The sequence below is a fragment of the Ceratotherium simum genome, chromosome 15, assembly GCF_057802395.1.
Source record: "Ceratotherium simum simum isolate JZ-2026a chromosome 15, ASM5780239v1, whole genome shotgun sequence".
In the NCBI taxonomy this organism is placed as follows: domain Eukaryota; kingdom Metazoa; phylum Chordata; class Mammalia; order Perissodactyla; family Rhinocerotidae; genus Ceratotherium; species Ceratotherium simum.
Window position 1 is genome coordinate 30,739,842 of NC_141914.1, and position 24,065 is coordinate 30,763,906.

General features: G+C 39.9%; 1 protein-coding gene across 2 annotated transcripts in view; it reads left to right on the top strand.

Moving 5' to 3' along the window:
- ATP13A4 (ATPase 13A4) overlaps window positions 1-24,065 on the top strand; it is a 120,039-nt gene that overhangs the window by 12,758 nt on the left and 83,216 nt on the right. For both annotated transcript variants that reach the window (XM_004424564.3, XM_087439432.1), the window contains exon 2: window positions 22,176-22,349. In XM_004424564.3, the coding sequence (XP_004424621.1) occupies window positions 22,176-22,349 (174 nt within the window). The remainder of the gene's footprint in view (window positions 1-22,175; window positions 22,350-24,065) is intronic.

A 24,065-nucleotide genomic window follows, 5' to 3' on the forward strand; every position in this document is an offset into this window, starting at 1 on the left:
CTTGAAATCAGGTAGACTGGTTGCTCCCACTTCATTCCTATTTTTCAAAATAATTTTAACTATTGTAGTTCATTACTTTTCCATATAAATTTTAGAATAATCTTGTTCTATTCACAAACAAATCTTACTGAGATTTTGATAGGAATTTTGTTAAATTAGTATTTCAATTTGGGAAGGATTAAAATCTTTACTATATTGAGTTTTCCAAACCATGAACAAGGTATGTCTCTCTGGTTATTTAAATCTTTGATTTCTTTCATCAGCATTTTGTAGTTTTCAACATACAAGTCCTGCATGTGTTTTGTTGGATTTACTCCTAAGTGTTTCATTTTTTGAGTGATTGTAAATAGTCTTGTATTTTTATTTTCAGTATCCCTGTGTTTATTACCAGGATATAGAAAGAGAACTGATTTTTGTATGCTTATCTTGTATCTTGTGACTGTGGTGAACTCAATCACTAGTTCAAGAGGCTTTTTTTTTGTAGATTCCTTGGGATTTTTCTAGATAGAAATCATATCATATGCAAGTAGGAACAATTTTATTTCTGTATGCTATTAATTTCTTTTTCTTGTCTAGCTACAACTCCAGTGCTATATTGAGTGAGAGTGGCAAGGGTAGACATCCTTGTCTTGTCCCTGATCTTACAGGGAAAACATTCAGTCTTAAATATAATGTTACACATGTGTTTTTAAAGATGCTCTTTAATAAGTTGAGGAAGTTCCGTTTCATTCCTATTTCTTTGAGAGTTTTTATCATGAACGGGTGTGAAATTTTGTCAAATGTTTTTTCTGCATTGATTGATATGATCGTGTGATTTTTTGTTTTTAGTCTGTTAACGTGGTGGGTTACATTGATGTTTGAATGTTGAAGTAGCTTTGTATCCCTAGAATAAACCCACTTGGTAATGGTGCATAATTCTTTTAACATATTGCTGATTCTATTTGTTAATATTTTGTTGAGGACTTTTGCTTCTGTATTCCTGAGAGATATTGGTCTACAGTTTGCGTGCTTTCTTTTTCCTTCTGTCCTTCCCTCTTTCCTTTGTCCCTTCATTCCTTCGTTCATTCATTCCTTCCTTCTTTTTTTATACTGTCCGTCTAGTTTTTTTATCAGGGTAACATTAGCTTCATAAAATGAATTGGGGAATGTTCCATCCTTTTCTATTTTCTGGAAGAAATTGTGAAGAATTGATGTTAATTCTTTAAATGTTGAGCAGAATTTTTCAGTGAAACCAATTGGGCCTAGGGATTTCTTTTTTGGAAATTTAAAAAGTATGAATTCAATTTTCTTAATACTTATGGGTTTACTTAAATTATCTTTTTCATATGGAATGTGTTGTGGTAGTTCGTGTTTTGTTAGGAACTGGTCTCTGTCAGCTAAGTTGTCAAATTTATGTGTGTAGCATTGTTCATAGTATCCCCTTATGTTTTCTTTTGATGTCTTTGTTCCTGATATTGATAATTTGTATCTTGTCTCTTTTATCTTTCTCAGTCTTCCTAGAGGTTTGTCAATTTTATTGATCTTTACAAAGAACCAGCTTCATTGTTTTTCTGTTTATAATTTTATTGATTTTTATTCTTATCTTTATTATTTCTTTTCTTTTGCTTGCTTTGGGCTATTTTTCTCTTTTTCTAGGTTCTTGAGGTAGGAACTTAGATTACTGTATTGAGAATTTCCTCTTTTGTAATATATGCAGTTAGCGCTATAAATTTCCCTTTCAGTTCCGCTTAAGCTGTGTCCCTCAAATCTTGATATGTTGTGCTTTTATTTTCATTCAATTCAATGTATTTTTAAAATTTTTCTTGAGACTTCCTCTTTGGCGTATGAATTATTTAGAAGTGTGTTGTTTAGGTTCCAAGGTTTCCTGCTGTATTTCTGTTAGTAATTTCTGGTTTTATTCCATTGTGATTAAAGAACACTGTGTATGATTTCAATTCTTTTAAATTTGTTTAGGTTTGCTTTATGGCCCAGGATATGGTCTATCTTCATATATGTTTCATGAGCACTTGAAAAGAATGTGTATTTTGCTATTGTGGATGTAGTGTTCTATAAATATCAATTTGACCCTTTTTGTTGATGATGTGCTTGATGTCTTCTATTTCCTCGTTGATTTTCTGTTTAGTTGTTCTATGAATTGTTGAGGGAGAGGTGTTAAAGTTTTTAATTATAATTGTGGATTTGTCTATTTCTCCTTCTAGTTCTATTAGTTTTGTTTTATATACTTTTCAGCTCCGTTGCTGGGTATGTACACAATTTTCTTTGTTCTGAAGTCTACTTATCTGATGTTAATACAGCCACTCCTGCCTTCTTTTGACTAATGTTTGCCTGAAACATTTTTTTCCATTTTTAATTTCAATCTGCCTATATTGTTATATTTGAAGTAAGTTTCTTGTAGACAGCATACAGTTGGATCATATTTTTAATCCACTCAGATGATTTCTGTCTTTTAATTGATATATTTAGACCATTTACATTTAATGTAATTATTGAGAGGTTAGAGCCTATATCTGCCCCTTTTTAAATTTGTTTTCTGTTTGTTCTCATTGGCTTTTTTTGTTTGTTTGTTTCTCTGTTTTCTTTTTTTCTGCCTTCTAGTGGGTTACTCAAACAATTTTTAGAATTCCATTTTGATGTATGTATGATGTTTTTGAGTGTATCTCTTTGTATTGCTTTTTTAGTGGTTGCTGTAGTATTACATTATATATACATAACTTGTCACAGTTTACTGGTGTCATCTCTTTATCAGATCAAGTAAACTTTAGAAATCCTCACAATCTTTTCACCCTTTACCCACTTCTGTTTATAATATAATTTTCTTAAATATTCTAAATACATTTAGAACCAACATTTAGAATCAAATAGTGTTATAATTTTTGTACAATCATTAAACATAATTTAGAAAACACAAAAGAAGAATAAAAGCCTATTGTATTTACTCTTATTTTTGCTTACCATATTCTCTCTTTTTTCTTGATGTTCCAAGTTTCTTTCTTTTGTTTATTTTCTGTTTAGAGAATATTTCCTTTAGCCACTCTTTTATGGTTGGTCTGCAGGCAACTTATTTTCTTAATTTTCCTTTATCTGAGAATGTCTTGATTTCCTTTTCATCCCTGAAGGATATTTTCACAGGATATAGGATTCTGCATTGACAGTTCTTTTGTTTCATCACTTGAAATGGTGTTGTGCTACTTCCTTCTGGCCTTCATGGTTTCTGATGAGAAATCTGCAGTCACTCAAATTCCCCGCCCCCCATAGGTAGGTATTATTTTTTTCTGGCTATTTTCAATAAGTTTTTCTTGTCTTTAGTTTTTACAAGTTTGACTATTGTGCTTCTTTCTCTGCATTTCTTTGGGTGTATTCTCTTTGGAGTTTGCTCAAATTCTCAAATTTTCAGGTTTATATCTTCTGCCAAATTTTGGAAGTTTCAACCATTATTTCCAGTCATGCCCTCTTTCTCCTCTTGTTCAAGGATTCCAATGATATGAATAATTAATCTCTTATTATAGTCTCATAGGTCCCCAAGGCTGTAGTCACCATTTTTTTAGACTGTTTACTCTCTGTAGTTCAGATTGGACAATTTTTATTGTTCTATCTTGCATTTCACTGATTTTTTCCTGTCCCTCCATTGTACTGTTGAGCCCATTTGTTGAGTTTTTTTTTTTTTAATTTCAGATATTGCATTATTCAGCTGTAAAATTTCCATTTGGTTTTACTTTACATCTTCTATTTCTTGCTGAGATAATCTATTTTTTTAATTTTTTGTAAGTGTGATTGTAATTGCATGTTAAAGTTATTTTTATGATGGCTCCTTTAAAATCTTTATCAGGTAATTCTAACATTTCTGTTATCTTGCTGTTGGCATCTATTGATTGTGTTTCTTCACTCAGTTTGAGATCTTCCTGTTTTGGGTATGACTTTTTAAAAACTAAAACATGGACATTTTAGGTATTATGTTATGGGACTCTGGATCTTATTTAAAACTTGTGTCTTAGTTGGCTTCTGTTGATGCTGCTCCAGTAGGGAAAGAGTAGGGTATCACTTCATTACTAACAGTTGGTGGTGAAAGTCCAGGTTACCTACTCAACCTCCATTGACACTTTAGGAGGAGGAGGCTCCTAATTTTTGCTAGTTGAGAGGGGGAGTTCCAGCTTTCTACTAGGCCTCCACTGATATCTCTCTGGCTTGGAGGATTAGCAGTGCCTCACTACTGCTCCCCACATGGCCTCCACTGATGCCATGAGATGGGGCCTTGTTACTGCTAGATGGTAGTTAAAAGTCTTGACTCTCCACTAGGCTTTCTCTGACAACACCTCAGCATGGAGGGGGAGGGGAGCCTTATTTCTGCTGGTTGAGAGTGGATTCCAGGCTCCACATGGTTTCCACTGACACCACAGGGGAAAGGGTGCTTGTTAGTACTTTGTGGGGATGAAAGTCCTGGCTGCTGCCTACTTAGCCTTATCTGACATCACCCTGAAGGGGGTTGAGGTGCCTCTTTACAACATGGTGAGGAGAGCAGTCTAGACTCCCCACTTGGCCTCTGCTGGAGTAGGTGAGGTGAGGACACAGCTTTTTTCGTGTGTGTGTGATCTTTGGACAATTTCCCGGTCATTTGGCTAGAGAGATCAAGCTTGTGGGGTGTGTGTGTGTGTGTGTGTGTTGTTGTCTTTTGTCTTCTCCCATTTCCAGGTTGCCACCTTCTTTTTCTCTAAGCCATAGATGAAGCAAAAAGAAAACCCAGGGACTCATTACTTATCATTTGTTCCTTGGTTCTCAAGTTCCCTAGCCAATCTTCACCCTTCAGAATCTTCTTATGTTTGTTTTTTATGTAATGTCTAGGGATTTTAGTAGAACTTATTGAGAGGAATAGAAAAACATAAGTCTACTCCATGCTTCTATAAGTAAAAGTCTCATTTATTTTTAAAAATAGTATGACTTTGTGACTTTATTTAAAAATATATTTTATAAATTTTCAAAAGCACAGAAAAGTATAAGAAAATAAATAAACATCACGGTTTATCATGGTTCTATCATTGTTAACATTTGGTATATTTTCTGCTAGCTTTTTTTCTATAAATTTCCTTCTACATTATTGGATTCAAACTATAAATGCCTTTGTTCATTTAACACTTTATAAATATCTCCCTATGTCATTAAAAATTTATTGTCAACTTTAGGGGCCAACCCAGTGGCGCAAGCAGTTAAGTGTGCGCGCTCTGCTGCGGCGGCCCAGGGTTCGCCAGTTCGGATCCTGGGTGTGCACTGACGCACAGCTTGGCAAGCCATGCTGTGGCGGTGTCCCATATAAGGTGAAGGAAGATGGGCACGGATGTTAGTCCAGGGCCAGTCTTCCTCAACAAAAAAACAAACAAACAAACAAAAAAACGAGGAAGATTGGCAGATATTAGCACAGGGCTGATCTGCCTCACACACACAAAAAATTTATTGTCAACTTTAATTTGATGACTGAATAATATTCCATTTTGTGGAGGTGTCATATTTAACTAACTGTTCTCTTAATGTTGAACATTTAATTTCTTTCTACTGCATTTTATACTCTTGTGTATAAAAATATAGAATTTTACCTTTCACTTCAGATTATTTCCTTAAGACATATTCCTAGAAATAATAAGTGTATTACTGGAGCAAAAATTATGAATACTTTTAAGACTTTTGATGAATTTGCTGAATTGCTTTCCAGAAAGTTTGTGCTACTTTATGAAGGATCCTACCAACTTTGTACAAAAATGCCCTTGTCACTCTCTTTGGTCAGCTTTCAGCACTTTCCAAAAAGATCTTGGCCAATTTAAGTAAAATTGACGTCCTGTTTAAAGTTTTTCCTCCAAGCTTATTCAAGATTAAAATTTGGTGAAATTCCATTTGTTGGGGGCCTATTACCTGTAAGTTCCTATACTATATACCAAAATACCAAGGTGAATACAAGGATGAATAAAGCATGTTCTTTTCACCAAGGAACTCAAAGTCTAGGAGCAGTACACACTTGCCATATGTCAGGCATTGTGTAAGCACCTTATAGGCAAAATGTTATTTAATTGTCACGTCAACTCTATGACGTAGTTACCATTGTAATATTCATTTGACAAAAGAAATGTTGCTTGTCCAAATGACAGAGTCTCCTTCAACGTATTGCTCAGCAGTTCCCAAATCCCAGTTTGTGTAAGAATTGGCTGGGATACTGAGCCAGAAATGCTCTGGCCTCTGGTCCTACCCTCAGAAATTTGGGGTGGTGGCCCAGGAACCTGCATTTTTAAAAAGTGCCCATGTGATTCTGATGTGTGTGGTCAGTAGTCCCACATTTAGGCACACTGGTATATATATTTACTTATGGTTTGGAAATAGGGGCTATCTGATCATTAAGCAAGGAATAATTCTCTCAAGAGGCAGAAAACCTAGTTGAGGGTAGAGCTGTTGGAACTATTTCCAGTGCCTAGTTTAGATGGGAGATTCCAATTCTCTACACTCCTATCTATTTATTGAGCAATAAAGAGGTTTCCCCCTCAGAGAAGGAGTGATTGCTGTTAAGGTAAATACATGGCAGCTACACTCAGGAAGGGACAGCACTCAATTACCTTTGGACCACACTTACACATCCCTGCAGTCCCTCTGGACATGTCCCCAGCAAAGACCTTCATGTCACCCATCTTTTCTCAGTCTTAGACAATAGCCTGGCCATATCAACTGAGCAAATATAATGAGCCTCTGCAGTGTGGATGCTGTAGAGATAAACTTGGTTCTTGCCCCCAAGGAGCTAACACTTTATGGGGAGGAGCAAACATTTTACTCAACTAACTCAAACATAAGTTCTATTCAGAAGGCAAAGTGATCTAGGGAAATACGTTTCCTCCCTTCCTTCCTTCCTTCCTCCTTCATTTATTGAGCACTTATTATGCGTAAATCATTGTGCTAGGTATTAGGTACACAAAGAAAAGTCCTAGGTCTGAATATCTGTTGGAGGATAGAGTTCAGTAGGCTACTGTGATGACAGCAGTGTATGCAAAGTGCTATGAGAACATTTAGTAAGCTACAGCCGATTCCTGCATGATTTCAGTGAAAAAGTGCCAATTGAAAAGAATCTAGATGGATGAATAGGAGTTTACCAACAACCCAGATAAAGTGAAGGACGTTCTAAGTCAAGCAGACACAATGTACAAAGGTACTGAGATGTAAAGGAACAAAGCACATTCCATTCGGAGCACTGAATGTAGCTTGGCAGAGTTGGTGCGCGGGGTGCATGTGTGTGTGTGGTGGAGTGCGACGGGGAGAACAGAGTTGAGGCAGAAAAGATAGCATGGGAAAGATTAGGAAGAGCTTTGCATGTCATTTAAAAGGGATTTAAGGGATTTAAGTAGGTGACCAACCATCTTGGTTTGCCCGGACTTTCTGGGTGTTAGCACTGAAAGCCCATATCCTAAGGAACCCCTCAGTCTTGGACAAACTGGGACGGTTGGTCTCTCCAGCAAGAATTGAAATCAGATGTCTGTGTTAGGAAGGTAACTTGGTAGCAGTGTGGACAACAGTGTAGACAGGGGTGGAACTGGAAACTGGCTCTTGCAGTGATTCCAGTGAGAGTGCAGATGAACTAATAAGGCAGTAGCATCAGTGGTGGAGCAGAGGAGACCAATTTAAGAAATATCCAGGAGACACAATCAGTAGACCCTTGACTCATTAAATACTGAGGGAGGAGGAGGAGAATATTAAAGGAAATGCCTAGATTTCTTAGTCATATAACTGGATGTGTAGTGGTAGTGGTGGTGATTCAGAGAGGAGGATGAATAATGAGTTCAGTTTTAAACTTGTGATTAATTCTGATTAAGGAGGCTTCATAGAGATAGTTTTATTTGAATAATACTTTAAAGATTGCTAGGATGTTTTTTTCTGGGAGAGAGAACAATGAGGTTGGGGCAGGCATTTGCAAAACAAAAACAAAAGCAGAAACAAAGAAATCTGCTTGAATAAACGCATACTGATGGGTAAGATTGAGTATTTCTAGGAATGGTGAGTAGTTATAGGACATAATACTCATTTTAGGTGAAACTTTGGCCAATATGGCTCTGATTAGACTGAGGGAAATAAGAGAAGAGAAAGGTATTATTTTGCTATAAACGTAGGATAAAGCAAGGCTACCCAAGGCGAGCTATAAATGGCACTGGGGTGCTACAGAGGGATTACAGGGGTCCTTACAGGAACCTTGAGATATTGATCCCCTCCAACTTTAAGCAGCCTCATCTTTTTTTCACTTGATCTGCACTGTGTGAATATTGTCATTTTTCTATGGGTGCCATCATACAATAAAGATTCAGAAGCACTGTGCTAAGGAATCCCTTCCTTTGTTTGGTTGAGTCAAACAAATTGACGTAAAATTACACCTAAATTTTTATTAGAATGCAAAATGACAAAACAAAAATTAAGTATTTTTTTCTTTCTTGCTCATAGACTTTATTTTTTTTCAGCTTTATTGAGATATAATTACATATAACATTGTGTAAGTTTAAGATGTACAAGGTGATGATTTGAAATACGTATATAGTGTGAAATGATTAAGTTCTTTATAAACAAAAACTTTGGATTTTTTTTTTTTTTTTTTTTACCATTCCCTTGTGGGATAAATGTTATTTCTTCTGAAACAAAAAAAAAAAAAAGGAAAAAACATTAAAATAAAAGAAGCTGAAGGTTAGGTTATTTGTCTTTTGTCTTTGCGTAACATCTGAAATCAGTGGGAGTGTAGCTATTAGCATGTCAACTCTTGCAGAACTACTGGCCCTTCCATAAGTCATTATCATGAAATAGAGAAGGATCTAGATTAAAAGCACCAGCAAAAGTATAATGATAATCATCTAAAAGAATGTGACATTTTCCCTTTTCTTTTATTGGGAAATATCTTATTGTATGTATTAATATTACATATTATACCTACATAAAATTGTGCAAAATATTTCTGTGAAGCTTAGTGGATAATTATAAGATGAATACTCATTAACTATCATCTAGGTTAGGAAATAGAATAATGCCAAGCCAGTTTGGAAGAACCAGTTGTAGTGAACATTGGTGGGTCTTTTGGTGAAATTTGAATATGGTTTGGGTAGTAGTTGAATTAAAAACTCACTGACTTGGAGAAATGGAAGCCATTGAATGAAAAAGCAAATTGTAAAAGAGCATTTACAGCATGGTTTCATTTTGGTAAAAGAAACAAGATGTATGCAGCAAGTTGTTAATTGTAGTGATTTCTGGGTTGTGGGTTTGTAAAGTTTTTGTCTGTATTTTCATTTTCTGATCTTTAAAATGTGCTTGTATTGCTTCTGTAATAATAAAAGCATAAAAAAACCCTGAAGTGATGTCATAACTATCTGGGCCAGCATTTCATGTCCTGAATTACCCTGTATCAGTTGGGTGTGGCATCCCAGGATATTTGAAATAGGTAGAAATCCTGGTCTCCCTTATGCCTCACTATTCTCACAAACAATTTTCCATTCTTAGCAAATATTCATTTCCCTATCATCCTGATTTCACCATCTGCCACATCAGTCCATTTGCTTGAAATTCTCCAGCAGATTAGAGGGCCCATTTTCTGTTAGTCAAAACCAGAATCATGCATCATAGCTTGATGATACCATCTTACAGAATTGCGAAAAACCTTCCCCAAGGCCATGCTCAAGTCTGAATACCAGTTACGAAAATGAGTCAGGTAGTCTTGTCAGACTGGTGATTTCTGATGCTCAGTTGATTAATGTGGCACAGTGGTCAGGGAGTCACACAGTGGCACGCTAACTCCCATTCTTAGGGCCAAGCACTGGGCTTCCTGCATATGGCATTCTTCCTTCTCCAGAGGGCTGTCTGATAGTTCTCAGGCAGGTGGTCTGTACAATACGTTGGGGCCAATTTGCACAAATGGCTCAGTAGAAGCCACCCTTTACTGTTCCTTAAAGTGAAGGAAGTGAAGGCCACTTGGGCTGCTTTGAAATGGAGGCAGGCATCTCCACAGAAGGGATTTATGACCTTACATGTGCAAATGTAGGGGACTGCAAACTGTCACAGAGGATGGTATTCAGAAGGTTCCTATTATTACAAGAATTACAAGTATTAAAATTTAGAGGGATTTAAGAGATCATATGATTCAAACCCCTCTGTTACAGATGGAGAAACTGAGGCCCAGAAAGGGGAAAGGGATTATTTAATAGGACCAGAGTTCAGCCTAGAACCCAGGCTTCCCCACCTCCAAACCAATGCTTTTTCCCTCCTACACTAGTGGTTGCAAACCTGTGGGCCACAATTCTTGATATGTCTTAGGGTTATTGCTACAGGTCCAAGGACACATACGCCCAACAAGCATTGATATAACCTCCGTTAGCAAAAGTAGAACTCAATCATTTGAGAGTATGGGACATTTGTTTTTTGGAAATGTCATATAAATGTGCAAGAAATGTATACAACCAATTTCATAATAAATTGAAACCTATATGATCATTGCCTAAGTCCCCGCCAGCATTCCAGACTTTCTCCTGGGGCTCTCCCTAACTACACCCATCTCTGTCATCTTCTTCCAAAGCAAAAGTAACCTCTCACCTGACTTTCATAATTATCATTTCCTTGCCTTTAAAAAAATATTTTTTCTAAATTTGTATGCATCCCATAGCAATATTTCTGATATTTATATGATTGAAATCACCCTGATTATGTTCTTTTGTGTTTTTCTTCTTCTGCTTATTATATTTGTGAGATATATACATATTATTGCATAAAATTGTAGTTTATTCATTTTCATTGTGTCAGAATACATCACTGTACGACTATACTTTAAAAAGTCGATTTCATTGTTGATGGACTTCCGGATTGTTTTCAGCTTTAAATTTTTCTTGTTTGCATACCCTGGTGCACATGTGCCAATGCTTCTGTAAAGAACATACTTATGGGCAGCATGCTGGATCACATGGTGTGCATATCTTTAACCTTACCGTAGAATGCAAAACTGCTTTCCAAAGTGGTTTCAACAGTTTATCTCTCACCAGCAATGTTAAGAAAGGGCTTCTCGTTCTAAAAAAGGGGGGTAACCACTGTTCTATAGCATGTTTTCCACCCACTTCCATTATATGGAAAAGATTTCAGGCCGTCTCAACAAGAGAGCTTGGTAATATGGTGATTTTCAAAATGATTTTTAACTACATAGGCCCCTGTTTAGGCATAAACTTATAATGGATGGTCAGTAGAGTTATGTTGATTTTATGTTGTTTGAACAGATAGAAATGGAATTGTTCTGGTTGAAAGGGAAGTGTTGTGTGTGTGCATGCTTGTGGTAAGTGGGAGGGAGCTCCGAGTACCACACTCTGGTCTCTAGCCCAATGTCTGGCACATGGTATAATTACTAGTAGGGTCGTCTGAAAATGGAACAGGTTTCCCAGGAAGTAGAGTTTGCTTCATTGGAGGTGTGGGAGTTTCACGTTGTGAAAGAAATGCAGGATCAAATCATCTCTGATCCTTCCCTCTCTCAGAGTTCATGATAGCATGCTTCTCTCTCTCTCTTTCTCTAAAATCCTATGGAAAGTGACAAATAATAATACCTGGGAATACAGATAAATAACACTTGGGGATGCAACTTATTGTCAAGATAAATTTGCAATTGATCAAAGAGTGGAAGCCTGACTTTGGAAGGAGATCACTGCTTTTCCTATGTTTTTTCTCTCTCTCTATGTCCCTATTTGAGAATTCTCTTAAGACCTCAGGTTTCTTCTCTGAAAAATGATGCTCGCTAAGATTCATCAGGTGCTAACAGTCTATGATTGTCATTTTTGGCCTCTCTGTTTACCAGTCTAGTAATATTCCAATCTACTTCCTTAGATTGGAATCCCTATAATGTAAACTGTGCCATTTGTTCACTCAAAAAATATTTACAGGCTTATTTTGTGCTAGGAACTGTTCTGCTATGTGCCAGGGATCCAGCAATGAACAAGACAGACTGAAGCTCTGCGCTTACGAAACTTACATTCTAGTAACAGATCATAAAAATATCAACAAATAAGAAAAATATCAGATAGACATAAGGGCTTGCAGAGGTTTAAAATAGGATGATGTGCTAGAGAGTGACTGGGTAGCTTCTTCAGACTGTGTGGTTAGGGAAGCTGAGATCCAAATGATAAGGAGGGGCCAGGCATGTCAGGTCGTCCCTGAGGTTTTATCAATCAGCCTTAAGTCTAATTGCCCTCATAATAAGAACAGCTTGTGTTTGAATAACACTTTCATCACTGTAATCCCATCTTATTGTCATAACAGTTTTGTGAGGTAGGCATTAGTATTATTTTTCAGGTGGGGTAGTGACTTCCAGATGATAAAATTAATAAGTGGCCTTGAACCCAAATGTTTGATCTTTACCTGTGGCCTCTTCCCTTGCTCTGCTCTGTTTTGGGTCTTTATTCTATGCGGTGAGTAGGCTCCCAGGCAGGATGGAAATCTCAGATACTGACCTGTCTGTGCTCTGTCTTACACCACTCAGATGACCCTAGCAAAAGAAGTTTTAATTTCAGCATCACATGAGAACCTAGAAAATGTCTCTTGCCCAAGATTGGTAGACCAAGAGATTAGGACGTTGCCTGCAGAAACCACCATCTGGGTACTGGGTGGAGTCCCTCCTGCCTATTTCCTCTCACTCTGCAGTTTGAAGCTTGTGAGAACTTGCTTAAGGGGAACCCAAGAACTTGTCTGGGCAGCACATCCCTTAGCTCAAATGAGAGCAATCAGCAAGAGTTGAAGCACCCTCCAGATGAGACTATCAGAGAGCTGGGGAGGGAGTGTCTTCATGAGAGGCAGCCTAGCTGGGTGGAAAGAATTTTTAAGTAAGAAGGACCTGGCTCTGTTACCTACCAGCTGGGTGACTCTGGGTACACTCCTTAACCTCCTTGAACCTCACCTTATTGCTCACCCACGGCTGAAATTACCTTCCTTATAGGGTTGTGAGGATTAAGGTAGAATATGGAAACATATGTATCTATAGTGACTAGAACATAATAAGACATTATTATTCACCTGAACTGTGTGTTTTCATGAGCTTTGGCTGAGTCTGGGTACACAATTATCCACAGGGCAGGGTGTTACTACTCTGTCTGCCACTAACGGGTAGGACAGGTTGCTTTTCTCCCAGCCAACCGGTGTGACAAGGAAGAGTTTCCATAGTCCAGCTGGCAGCATCCTGGGCTGGAAAAAGGAAACCCTGATTAGTCAAAAGACACTAAAGCTCCCAGCGCGTCTGTTCATCCTGCTTCCATAACCAGCCTGCGGCCCAGCCAGAATGGCCAAAGGCTGAGGCCTCTAACCTGACTTTGCCTGAGGACATCAGTTTTAGGGAAGCCATGAGAGGTCCACCTGCTGCTTGTGGAGGGGGAAAGATGGAGGTGCAGTTTTTAAGGGTTCAGCAAACTGTCTCCTGGCCAATGACTAGCTGGAGTAGAGCACATGTCCTAGAATCCCAAAGCCCCATCCAAAGGTGCGTTATCCTGCCATACATGGCTGGATTAATAGTAACACTGCAGGACACTGACCTGGGATACCTGAAACTGCCATTTTGTCCCTAAATACACTCCATGTTTCCAGTCTCCACACCTTTGCTCAAGGCCAGTTCCTCCACTTGGAGTACCTTTTCTCTCACCCTCCTTTCCCAACTAACGAAATTCTAACAGTTCTCTCCAAGTCCACCTCAAGTAATAATTCTCCTGAAAAGCTTTTCCTAATTATCATCTCAGTAGGACATCTTCAGCCAGCCCTGGTGGTCTAGTGGTTAAGATTCTGCACCCTCACTGCTATGGTCCCTGTTGGTTTTCCGGTCAGGGAACCACGCTACCCATCTGTCACACTGTAGTGGCTGTGTGCTGCTGTGATGCTGAAAGCTATGCCATCAGGATTTCAAATACCAGCAGGGTCTCCCATGGTGGACAGGTTTCAGCAGAGCTTCCAGATGGAGATAGATAAGGAAGAAGGACCTGGCCACCCACTTCCAAAAAAATCAGCCATGAAAACCCTATGAATAGCAGTGGAGCATTGTCTGATATGGTGCCAGAAGGTAAGAGGATGGTGCTGAAAGACCAAGCAGGGTTCAGCTCTGCTGTACACAGGGTCACTAGGAGTCAGAATTGACTCGATGGCACTAACAAGAATTTCTTAATCGTTTGAACCTAATAACATTTCCTCCCTTGTACTTTTCATATGATACTTAAGCCCTGAATTATAGTTATTTTTAAATTCACTGCCTCCTGTCAGCCTCTTGAGGGTAGAAAATTTATCTCTGGCAGACCTACCTTACCCGTGGCCTTAGACACAGTAGGCAATTTGAATTGACCTGAAGCGAAGACACCTTGAAGACTTTATGCTGGGGATGCAGCACCTACACATTTTTATGATGAGTTGCTCAGTTATGGGGCCTGACGCTGACACAGGTGTCATTCCACTCTTTCCCATAGCAGTCATGTAGGGCAATGCTGCGACAAGAGAACCAGGAGTCAATGGCCAGAGAGGTGGCATTCCAAAGCTAGAATGAGAGAGAAGTGAAATTCCAACGCCAGGAATGAAATTGATTTAAGTGACATCTAACTGTCTGCTAAGGGACAGTGGATGGCAGCTAGGTCACTAGACTCCTAAGGATCCCCTCAATGCTCACACTTGCCACCACTCAAATGGATATTGTTCCTGAGGCAGGTTCATTTTTGCCCGTCTCCCAGAAAGCCAAACATGGAGATGAAGAGACTGCAGCAGAGAGTTTTAATCACAAGGCAGCCAAGTGAGGAAATGGAGAATGAGTCTCAAACCTGCCTCCCCTAAAGTGGGGACTCAGGGATGTTTATAGGGTAGGAAGCAAGGTGGTCTGAAATGTGGAGACAGATGATTGGAGGTGAGGAGAGGTGAGGTAATTGATGATCTGTACAAGCGTAGTCAAACTTCATGCCTCTTCATAGGACGTGTGTTCAGAAAATGGTGGTGTTAGCATGATCTGAGGGTGGAGTTTTCAGCCTCTTGCCGTCAAAAAGTCACTTATCGGGTATCTGCATGGGCCCAGTTGATGGGATGGTGGTCTCAACTGGCCTGAACTGGACAAGGAGTCTTACTTCCTGAAAAACAGCTCAAATACCCATTACCATGCTGACTCAGGTACCAGGGAGATGTTATCTATAGGAACCTAGTGAGAGTCAGATAGCATATTGCCTAAGCAGGACAGTTAACAATGAGTGGATGAATAACTAAAAGGTATAATCAGTAATTGCAAAAAAGAAAAAACACTTTAGTTACTAGCTACCTAATCATCAATGGCTAACTGTTCACCGGGTTCAATGTTAGGGTTGTTAATGGAAATTGAGACTCAAGTGTTAAGTAGTCATTGTCGGAGAGTATTTCTTTATATATTTTTAAAATAATTTTTCTTGTGAAGTAATTTCCAGGATTGGGAAATAAGCACAGGTCACTCAAAGGTAACTGTGGACACACCTTTTGGTCCAGAGTAGGAGCCTGGGCAGCAGATGTCCACATCAGTTTGTCCCTTCCAACCCAGGCCTTTCCTTGGTTTAGCTCTGTTGAAAGTAAGAAGTTCATGAAACTCAGCCTTACCTTTAGCATCTTTTCAACTCCTGGAGACAGACTATGAGGAAGAAAAAGAAAAATAAAAGCACTTATTCAAGAAACCTAGCCTTAAAGATTAACTTGAGTGTAATGCAGGTGATAAGATAGCTAACATTCCCTAATGACCAAAAGCACAGAGCAGTATCTGCAGGTTGCATATGTTTCCTTTCTTTCCCCCCAAGTGGACTGATTTAATTTTTAGGGTGTCCTAGTTATAGGATATAGTTACACTTGTTGGGCTAGGAACAAGGAAAGTGTTTATTAATTTCCATTCCCTCTCTCCCTCTGTTCTTCCTTCCTTTCCTCTTTCCTTTAGTACAGTCACTCATTTATTCATTCATTCATTCAGCAAATATTTACTGAGTGCTCACTACATGCAGATAATGTACTAGGTGCTGGGTAAACAGTACTGGAGGAAATAAACTTGAATGAATCCTAAACCGACAGAACTTAAAGTCTTGTTGTGGGGAGCAGAAAGGAGGAACAATTACAAAAGCAAGCAAAAAATACGAATCACGAATTGTGCAAATGCTAAAAAAAGGTATTACAAAGGGTATATGAGATCAGGGGCTTATAATTACATAGGAGATTGGCTAAAATCTCTCTGAGAAGGAAACATCTGAAGGATACTTAAAAGGATGAGAAGTAGCCAGCCATAGAAAGACTCTGAGTCAGGAAAGGGCTCAGTAATTTCAAGCAAATGTCCTCGTGGCTGCGGCAGAGTGAGATTCAGGGAGAGTGGCTCAGGTCGTGGAGGGAGGCAGAGCGTGGACCACATGAGCAATTTGCTTTCTCTCATTTGCAAAATGAGTTGCTGTGACCACTACTGACCTTAGTGATCATTTGGCATTAAGTGCAAATCCTTTTTTACCGTAGATTTCAATATCAAAATGCTCTAGTTCTCCTCTGGGTGCTGAGGATGACCTCCTAGGCACTAGGACCTAAAGACCTGCTTAGGTTAGGTGGGGAAACTCAAATGCCTACAGTGGGTTTAACCTCGGCACTACTTTGGGCCAGATAATTTTTGTGGAGGTTGGAGGGTAGCTGTCCTCTGCATTGTGAGATGTTTAGTAGCATTCCTGGCCTCTACCCATCAGATGTCAGTTGCACCTCTCACCCAGTTAAGAGTGACCAAAAATGTCTCCAGCAATTGCCAAATGTCCCCTGGGGGTCAAAATCACCTTGGTTGAGAAGCATTGGCCTACAGGGTGAGGCTGTAACTCCAACGAGCAGGCCTGGTATGAGATGAGAGATGAAAGCCTCAGTTTTGGGGAAAAAAGAAAGCATGGCAGAGACCACAGGAAATGGGGTGGGGGGGCACCTGCTCATTTGAAGGGGGGCGCATCTCTTAGTCCTTCTGGCTGATTCTTTCTTCCTTTTTTTCCTAAGACTGCCTGTGTTCACAATTAGATTGTCCATAATCCTTGGTTCATGACACACTCTTGCCCATGCATTAATTTAGTTAGTTATTTAATTTGTTCTTTATAATAATATGATGACCCCACCACCCCAAACTAAAGCTACAACCTTAACAATAACCTCCATTTGACAACGTGGTTGCTCATTTCCCTGCCTCATCCCAATGGAGGTAACCATTGCCCTGCAACATGTGTTCATCATTCCCTGGCTTTCTTTTCTATATAGTTTTCTTTTATTTAGTGTATCCTAAAAATATATTTTAAGTTTTGGTTGTTTTTAGCATTATTAAAAGGTTATCACGCTGCTGTAATCCTTTGCACTGACTTTTTTCACTTACTATTACATTGCTGGGAGTCATCCACATTGCCAGCTGTTGCTGGAGTTGATTTGTCTGCAGAGCTCTGTGAGATCCCATTGTGTGAATGCACTGCAGTGCATCACCCTCTGTCTCACTGCACGGCATTGGGTTAGGTCCTGGGTTATTTCGTACAGGTCTCTTGGTGCTCTCTCTCCAGCTGAGTCTTACAGTGCAAGAATGTGGGCACAATGTGGTCACAATTTCTGATTTATTTTCAAGAAAAGGTAGAAATCAGAATTTTTACGTGAAAATAACTGTGGGGCTTAGAATTTAAAGTTTAAAAAATACTTAGCAGGCCAAGAAGAAACCTGTCTGCAAGCCATTCTTTCTGAGCCTCCAGTTTAAAGATTTCTGGATTATGTCATTCAGGTTGAGAATTTCTCACCTGGATATGGAAGTCAGATTACTTAGAGGACGCTTAGGAAATCAACCTTTTCCATAAAAGAGAGGCAAACAAGAAACCACTGAGGCAGAAATTTGAATAGGGTTTGGGGTTAGGATAAGCAGTGGGGTAAATTGCATTCATTTAGCACAATTTGTTGTAGTGTGTGGAAATTATAGTGAAACATTCTTTTCACACCCAAAGTTTGGAAATAAATGAAAAGATTATCTTTAGGGAGGTAAACTTTTAAAACAGGAATCATTTACACTTTCAAATATTTAATGAATCCAATAGAGAAATGCATCATCTTAAAGAGTATAAATGGCTCCCAGGCCAGCAGGATTTGACTGTAATTTGATTGAATGAATTAATATGTTTAAAGGAGTCATGTCAGTCAAGATGGGAGATGGTCAGAGAAGATTCCAGAGCCCATTTTAAGCACTTTGCTTGCATATGATTCCATTGGCAGGACAATCTTGACTATGGAGATGGTGTTGTTGGGGAAAGTACAAACTGTGAATACCTACCCACGAATTTATCCAGTTGGTGTGACAGTTATACATAATTCACTCTCTCATTACACCTCAGTCTCTGAGACCTGGTTAATTTGAGTCTTTCCTGTGAGAGGCGTTCTGCAGGCAGTCTCTAGGACTAAAGGCTGAGAGCCACTCTTAGGACTTGGTGAGCCCCCAGGTGATGATAGCACCCTATGAAGCTTCTTACAGTAAACCAATGCCCTTCTCTTGTTGTCCCTTCACTTGCATTTCCATGTGCCCCTGTCTTCACAGTTCTCTCTTCACTAAGTGCTTACCTAGTGTCAGGACCTAAGGTAAAGTCCTGAGTGCAAACTCTGAAAGATCAGCCTTGATTCAGCCTTAAGAACCCTCTAGAGTGAGGTCTTACCTACACTCTGGGAACCTCTTGAATCTCTGTGGAGACATTTATGTGTATGTGTTTCTGTGTATTTTTCCCCCTTCTGGGGAGAGGGTCTATAGAGTCGTAATGGGTTCTGTTGGCTGAGGTACTTTAAACCATTGTTTTGGGGAGCACAGTTTGACTTCTTAAGTATAGAGACTCTGCAGGGGAGAAGGCCTGGACACCTAGAAGCCAAAGTTCGAGTCCTTAGAGATGAAAAGGATCTAGATGCCCAGGGCCAGAGGGAGGAGAAGAATCTGTGGGTAGGAAGGGGATAAAGGAAGGGACAGTGTGCTATTCTGTAATGCACGTAGACTGCCATGAGTGTAATATTCTTTTGACGTTTTCCCAAAATTCTTTTTTTGGCTATTTGATTCATTTTTGTGGAAGGTGAGGGTGGGTGGAGTGCAGGGTAGCAGGGATAGTTCCCTCAAGCATACTCAGGGACATGGAAGGTACTCCATAATGTAGGAAGTCAATTGCTATGGGGTGATGATAAACAGCACAATGCTAAGTTTTGCAATTTAAAACCCAATATCTATTAACAATCCCTGCAATGCAATTCACTTTAAGTCATACAGTTCAACCCACTTCAACAAGCAATAATTGAACCCTCCTTGTTGATATTACTCCAACCTTTCTACTGAAAGTTTGGCAATGGGTTTTGGGTCATGAGCTACTAACTGGGGCTATAGTGTCCACAGGACTGAGAGCAGGCAAGCTTTTGGAGGAACACTCTACTATAACTAAGGGGATATTCACCTGGCTTGCCTGGGACACTTCTGGTCTACTTGTGTTATTCCAGGGTTATTATCAATAGCACCCCATTCAGATGACAATTTATAGAGTCACCCCTCTATATAACCCTTTCATTGCTCTAACCTTGTTTAATCTTATCTGTTCATGTGTCTCTCTTCCTATTAAACTAATGAGCTTCTTGAGGCTAGAGACATTGCTGCATTTGTCTCTGTGGTTAGCACATGCCTGCTCTTTGGTGGACACAAAAAACATTTGGTAAATTGAACCGAAATTAAAGACAGAGAGAAGAGCCTTAGAGTAGAAATGACGAGCTCACATGATCTTCTGTTAGCTGGAAAGGTCTAGACTGGAGGCCCAGTTTTGAGTCTTTGAACTTTGTGCCTTGGGAAACTTTATTTCATGTTTTTCCACTAAATGAGAGAGTGTGTGTAAAGTGCTTGGTGAAGGGCTTTTAAGTGCTCAATAAATGTTAGCTGCTATTACTGTTACCAAATAGTTAGTTGTTAATAATAACTACTACATATAACTTTAAACTTCAGTTTTCTTAGCTGGAAAATGAAGGTAATAATTCCTCCTTACTTTACTTTGGACACTTTGGAAACTACAGAGGCCTCTCATTGCATAGCCTGTAAAAGAATGCATGGCAATAGGGAGATTTGTGCCATAGAATGAGCATAATTCATGCATAAAGGCAATATAAGGAAGCTTTTAAATATAATATTTTAAAAAGGTGATAAAATGCCTGGGTTGGAGAGTGGAAGTTGATCTATTTCAAAGTATAGGAATATAAAAAGGCACATGGGACAAGATGGTGGGATGGACTCGGGACAGGTATGGAATTTAGGAAGGTACACTGCTCAGTGTGGGATCAACAATGCATGGCTTCAGGCATGATGAGGGAACAAGGCCTTTCCAGACCTGGCATTGGGAGAGCTTAAGCTTGGGACAGAAGTGTATTTGTGTCGGGATAGACATTCTACTTTGCAAACTCAGTCAAGAGCTTGTTATGTCTGAGTTAACGTGAACGTTTTATCAAGGGCATATCAAATGTCGACTATACCTAAGGAAGCCTTTCAGCACCTGCATGTGCTACCAATAAGAGGAAGGAACCTAATAACTACACAAGATCAGCTTCTGTGTAGGATCACAGGAACTTTTCTGATAACGTAATCTTTATCCAGTTGGTGGATTTCAAGTTGCATATTTCAGCTCCCTTGTTATCCTAACAGGCAATTCTAACAAGAGCAGAACTATTGACACTAGGAATTCTTAGATCTAAATGCCAGTAAACTGGGGGGTAGAATTTCAGGTCTATGTTCCTAGATATGAATGTTCATTTACAGGGGAAATGGTAAAATAGTAGTAGTAGTAGTAATAGTAGTAGCAACAGTAGTGTAGTAGCAATACTAGTAGTAGTTATTACTACTACTAGTGGCGATAGTAGTAGTAGCAATAGTGGTAGTAATGGTAGTAGTAGTAACAACAGCAGCAGCAGCAGTAGTAGTAAATGCTTATACAGCATTTACATATTTTAACTCATTTAAAACTCACAGCTACCCTGTGAAGTGAGTACTATCACCACCTCCACTTTACAGTTGACAAATTGAGGCATAAAGAGTTTAATAACTTGCTGAAGGCCACGCCCAGTAAGTGGGAGAGCTGGGCTTTGAACCCAAAGTGTCTTGGTCCAGAGAATGTGCTTTTAACCAGGACACTCTACTTCCTCTCAATTTTAGCCGTTATAAGCATTTACCTGTGGTTTATAGCCATATCCCTGTGGCTTTGTGGGAGATATCTGTGGGACTGAGGCCGTAAACTTCAGGGATGGTTTTCCATTCTGTCCCAGGCTTTACTTGGACAGAAGACGTTTGTCCAGATTATAAATTTAATAGAGGTAAGACTCTTCTCTTGTTCGTATTTGTATCCTGCAGCGTCTCGTATCCCCACATGGCACACAGTAGGTGCTCAGTGAGCATGAGTTGAAATAAATCAAATAGTCTCTATGGTTTTCTCCCTTGACATAAAATTTGTTTTGTTACTGAACCAGAGAGGAGGTGGGAATGCCAAGCTCTACCCCAAACTCCCAAAGGCAAGTTGGCATTTAGTTGTTCATCCTCTTGTGGCCAAACTCTTTCACCAAATCCTGAGTCCAAACTCAAGGCCTGGTTCTAGTCCCTCCTGCCCACACCGCTGCTGGTCCCAGCCAAGGGAATCGGTGGTTGCGGCTGTCACCTAGTCTTCCTGTCACGTGGCTCGTGGTCATGTCTGTGAAGGCTGTGGATCAAGCTCAAGATTTGGAGGCTGGCAGACCTGAGTTTGAATCTTGGCAGCAGGACTTCCTGGCTCTGTGGCCTTGGACAAGTCATTCCATTCAGCCTTTCTGAGTTCAGTCCCATCATTTATGAAATGAGGGTAACATTATGCTATTCAGAGGATGCTTGAGAGACTTAAACAAGAGAACGTACCACCTAGCATAGTGCTTGGCACAGGGTGACTGGGTGCTCAAATCATAGAAACAGAATTTCCCAGTTAGCTGTGACTTCTTAGAGGCCTGGGATCACGTCTTACAATTTGCCGGGGATCCTTCTCCACTGTCTCAACATCTCATCCTGTTGTCCCCTCATCCTGGTCAACTTCTTCACTTTCTGCCCCTAGTTTCATCACCAAAATCTCAATTTGTTCATTTGTTGTTTATTGTGCTTAACCAACATTCAGGGTCATTTGCTTCTGCCCCAGGAGATATTTGGCTACCGGACTCATGGCTGCCGGAAAACCCTCTGCCTTGCTGGATCCATCTTCTCATTTGGAATCCTCCCCTTGGTGTTTTACTGGAGACCTGCCTGGTATGTGTGGGCAAATTGCGTCCCGTGCTCCTTACAAGAAGCAGATGTCGTGTTGCTGAGGACAACAGTAAGTGTGTACCTGGTTTTGTACCTGGTGGCCTTTTCTCTTGGACATCATGTTATGGGATGGCTGCGGGGAGATGTGCACAAGGCAGAGGGCAGGTGGAGGCTCTAGTCTCAGGTTCCATCACAGCCTTGCAGTTATTTACCAAGAATTCAATAATTTGTGTATGATGGGATTTGATTAAGAAGACCTATTTCACAGGGTATTCCTTTTAAAATTGTCAGTTTTCTGAATATTAGAGCAGGGAATAACCGTGTTAATAGCTAAAAATAACAGCTAGTGCAAAGTAGTTGTCAGGCTACAGGCTACAACATTCACACCGACCCTTCCCCTGCATCCTGACATATCCATACCTATCCCAGCCCCTCTCCACTGGAGTGATCCTGGAGGAAGAGACAGGGAGAGGAAGGGGAGGAGATGGAAAGCACCCCTCTGAGGAGGATGCTGTCTTCCCCTACTCATTTGAGAGAACCACAGTTATTGATGGGAGTGTGTTGCATCCTGCAGTTATGCTAGGGTAAAAAATGCAGCCCTCTCATCCCCGAGGTCATTGCCTCTTTCTGTTAACAAAAAGTCCTGGCATTAGGTGAGTTTCCGTGAATTTGCTCCAATACACTTCCTCCTAGCACTCATTATACTTAGGCAATGTGCGTCGTTCCTGCGGGACTGTCAGCTCCACAAGGGAAGGACCATTTCTAACTCGTTAATTGCTGCACCCTCAGTTCCTGCGTGTGGTAGAGATTCCATAAATATGTGGTGGCTGACAGGCTGAAGTGGATATTCCTACTGATGGGAGTCAAAGTACAGTCTCACGGAGGACTCTTTCCAGGCTGACTCGTACTGAGTGTTTCTAACAATGCATCAACCCAAATGACCCAGAATGACAACCAAATTCTTGATAAATCAACCACTGCTGGGCTGTTAGCTTCTTTTTATACAGAGCAATCTCTCTAGATAAACATTCTTTTTAATGCAGCAAGAAGGAAGGATAGCAACATGTCTTATAACTGGCCCCCCCCAAAAATATATATATATATTCAGGGACCAGCCCCATGGCATAATGATTAAATTGGGCACATTCTGCTTCAGCGGCCCAGGTTCATGGGTTTGGATCCCGGGCACAGACCTACACCACTCTTCAGCCATGCTGTGGCAGCAACCCACATATAAAGTGGAGGAGGAATGGCACAGATCTTAGCTCAGGGCTAATCTTCCTCAGCAGATAAATAGATAAATAAATAAATAAATAAATAAATAAATAAATAAATAAATAAAATAAAATCCACATTTCAATCTAATAGAGTTGGGGCTGGACCTCAATGAAATTGGGAATTGGATGAAGATTGTTTTTGTTGACTTGCTCCACTGGGGTCAGCCCTACCCTTTGTTTCTGGAGCCTGGTCGCTTCAAGAACCATCTGTTCTATGCTCCAGCTTAGCTGACATGTGAATCATGATACAGGTGATAGCTGAGGCACAACCACTCAAGTTCAACTATAATTTAACTCGAGACTCTTGGAGAATAAACTTGAAGACTTTAAGAAGGCAAGATTATTGTTGAGTAAGAGCAAGTCATATTGATGATGTTGGGTTGGGAGCCCTACTCCACTGCTGCCTCAAACCACACTCCATGAAGACTCACACAATATGCATGAGAGAAGAGTGCCTGATGCTCGCCAAGGAACACGTCTTCATTTGATGGGTGAGGAAATGGGGCCTG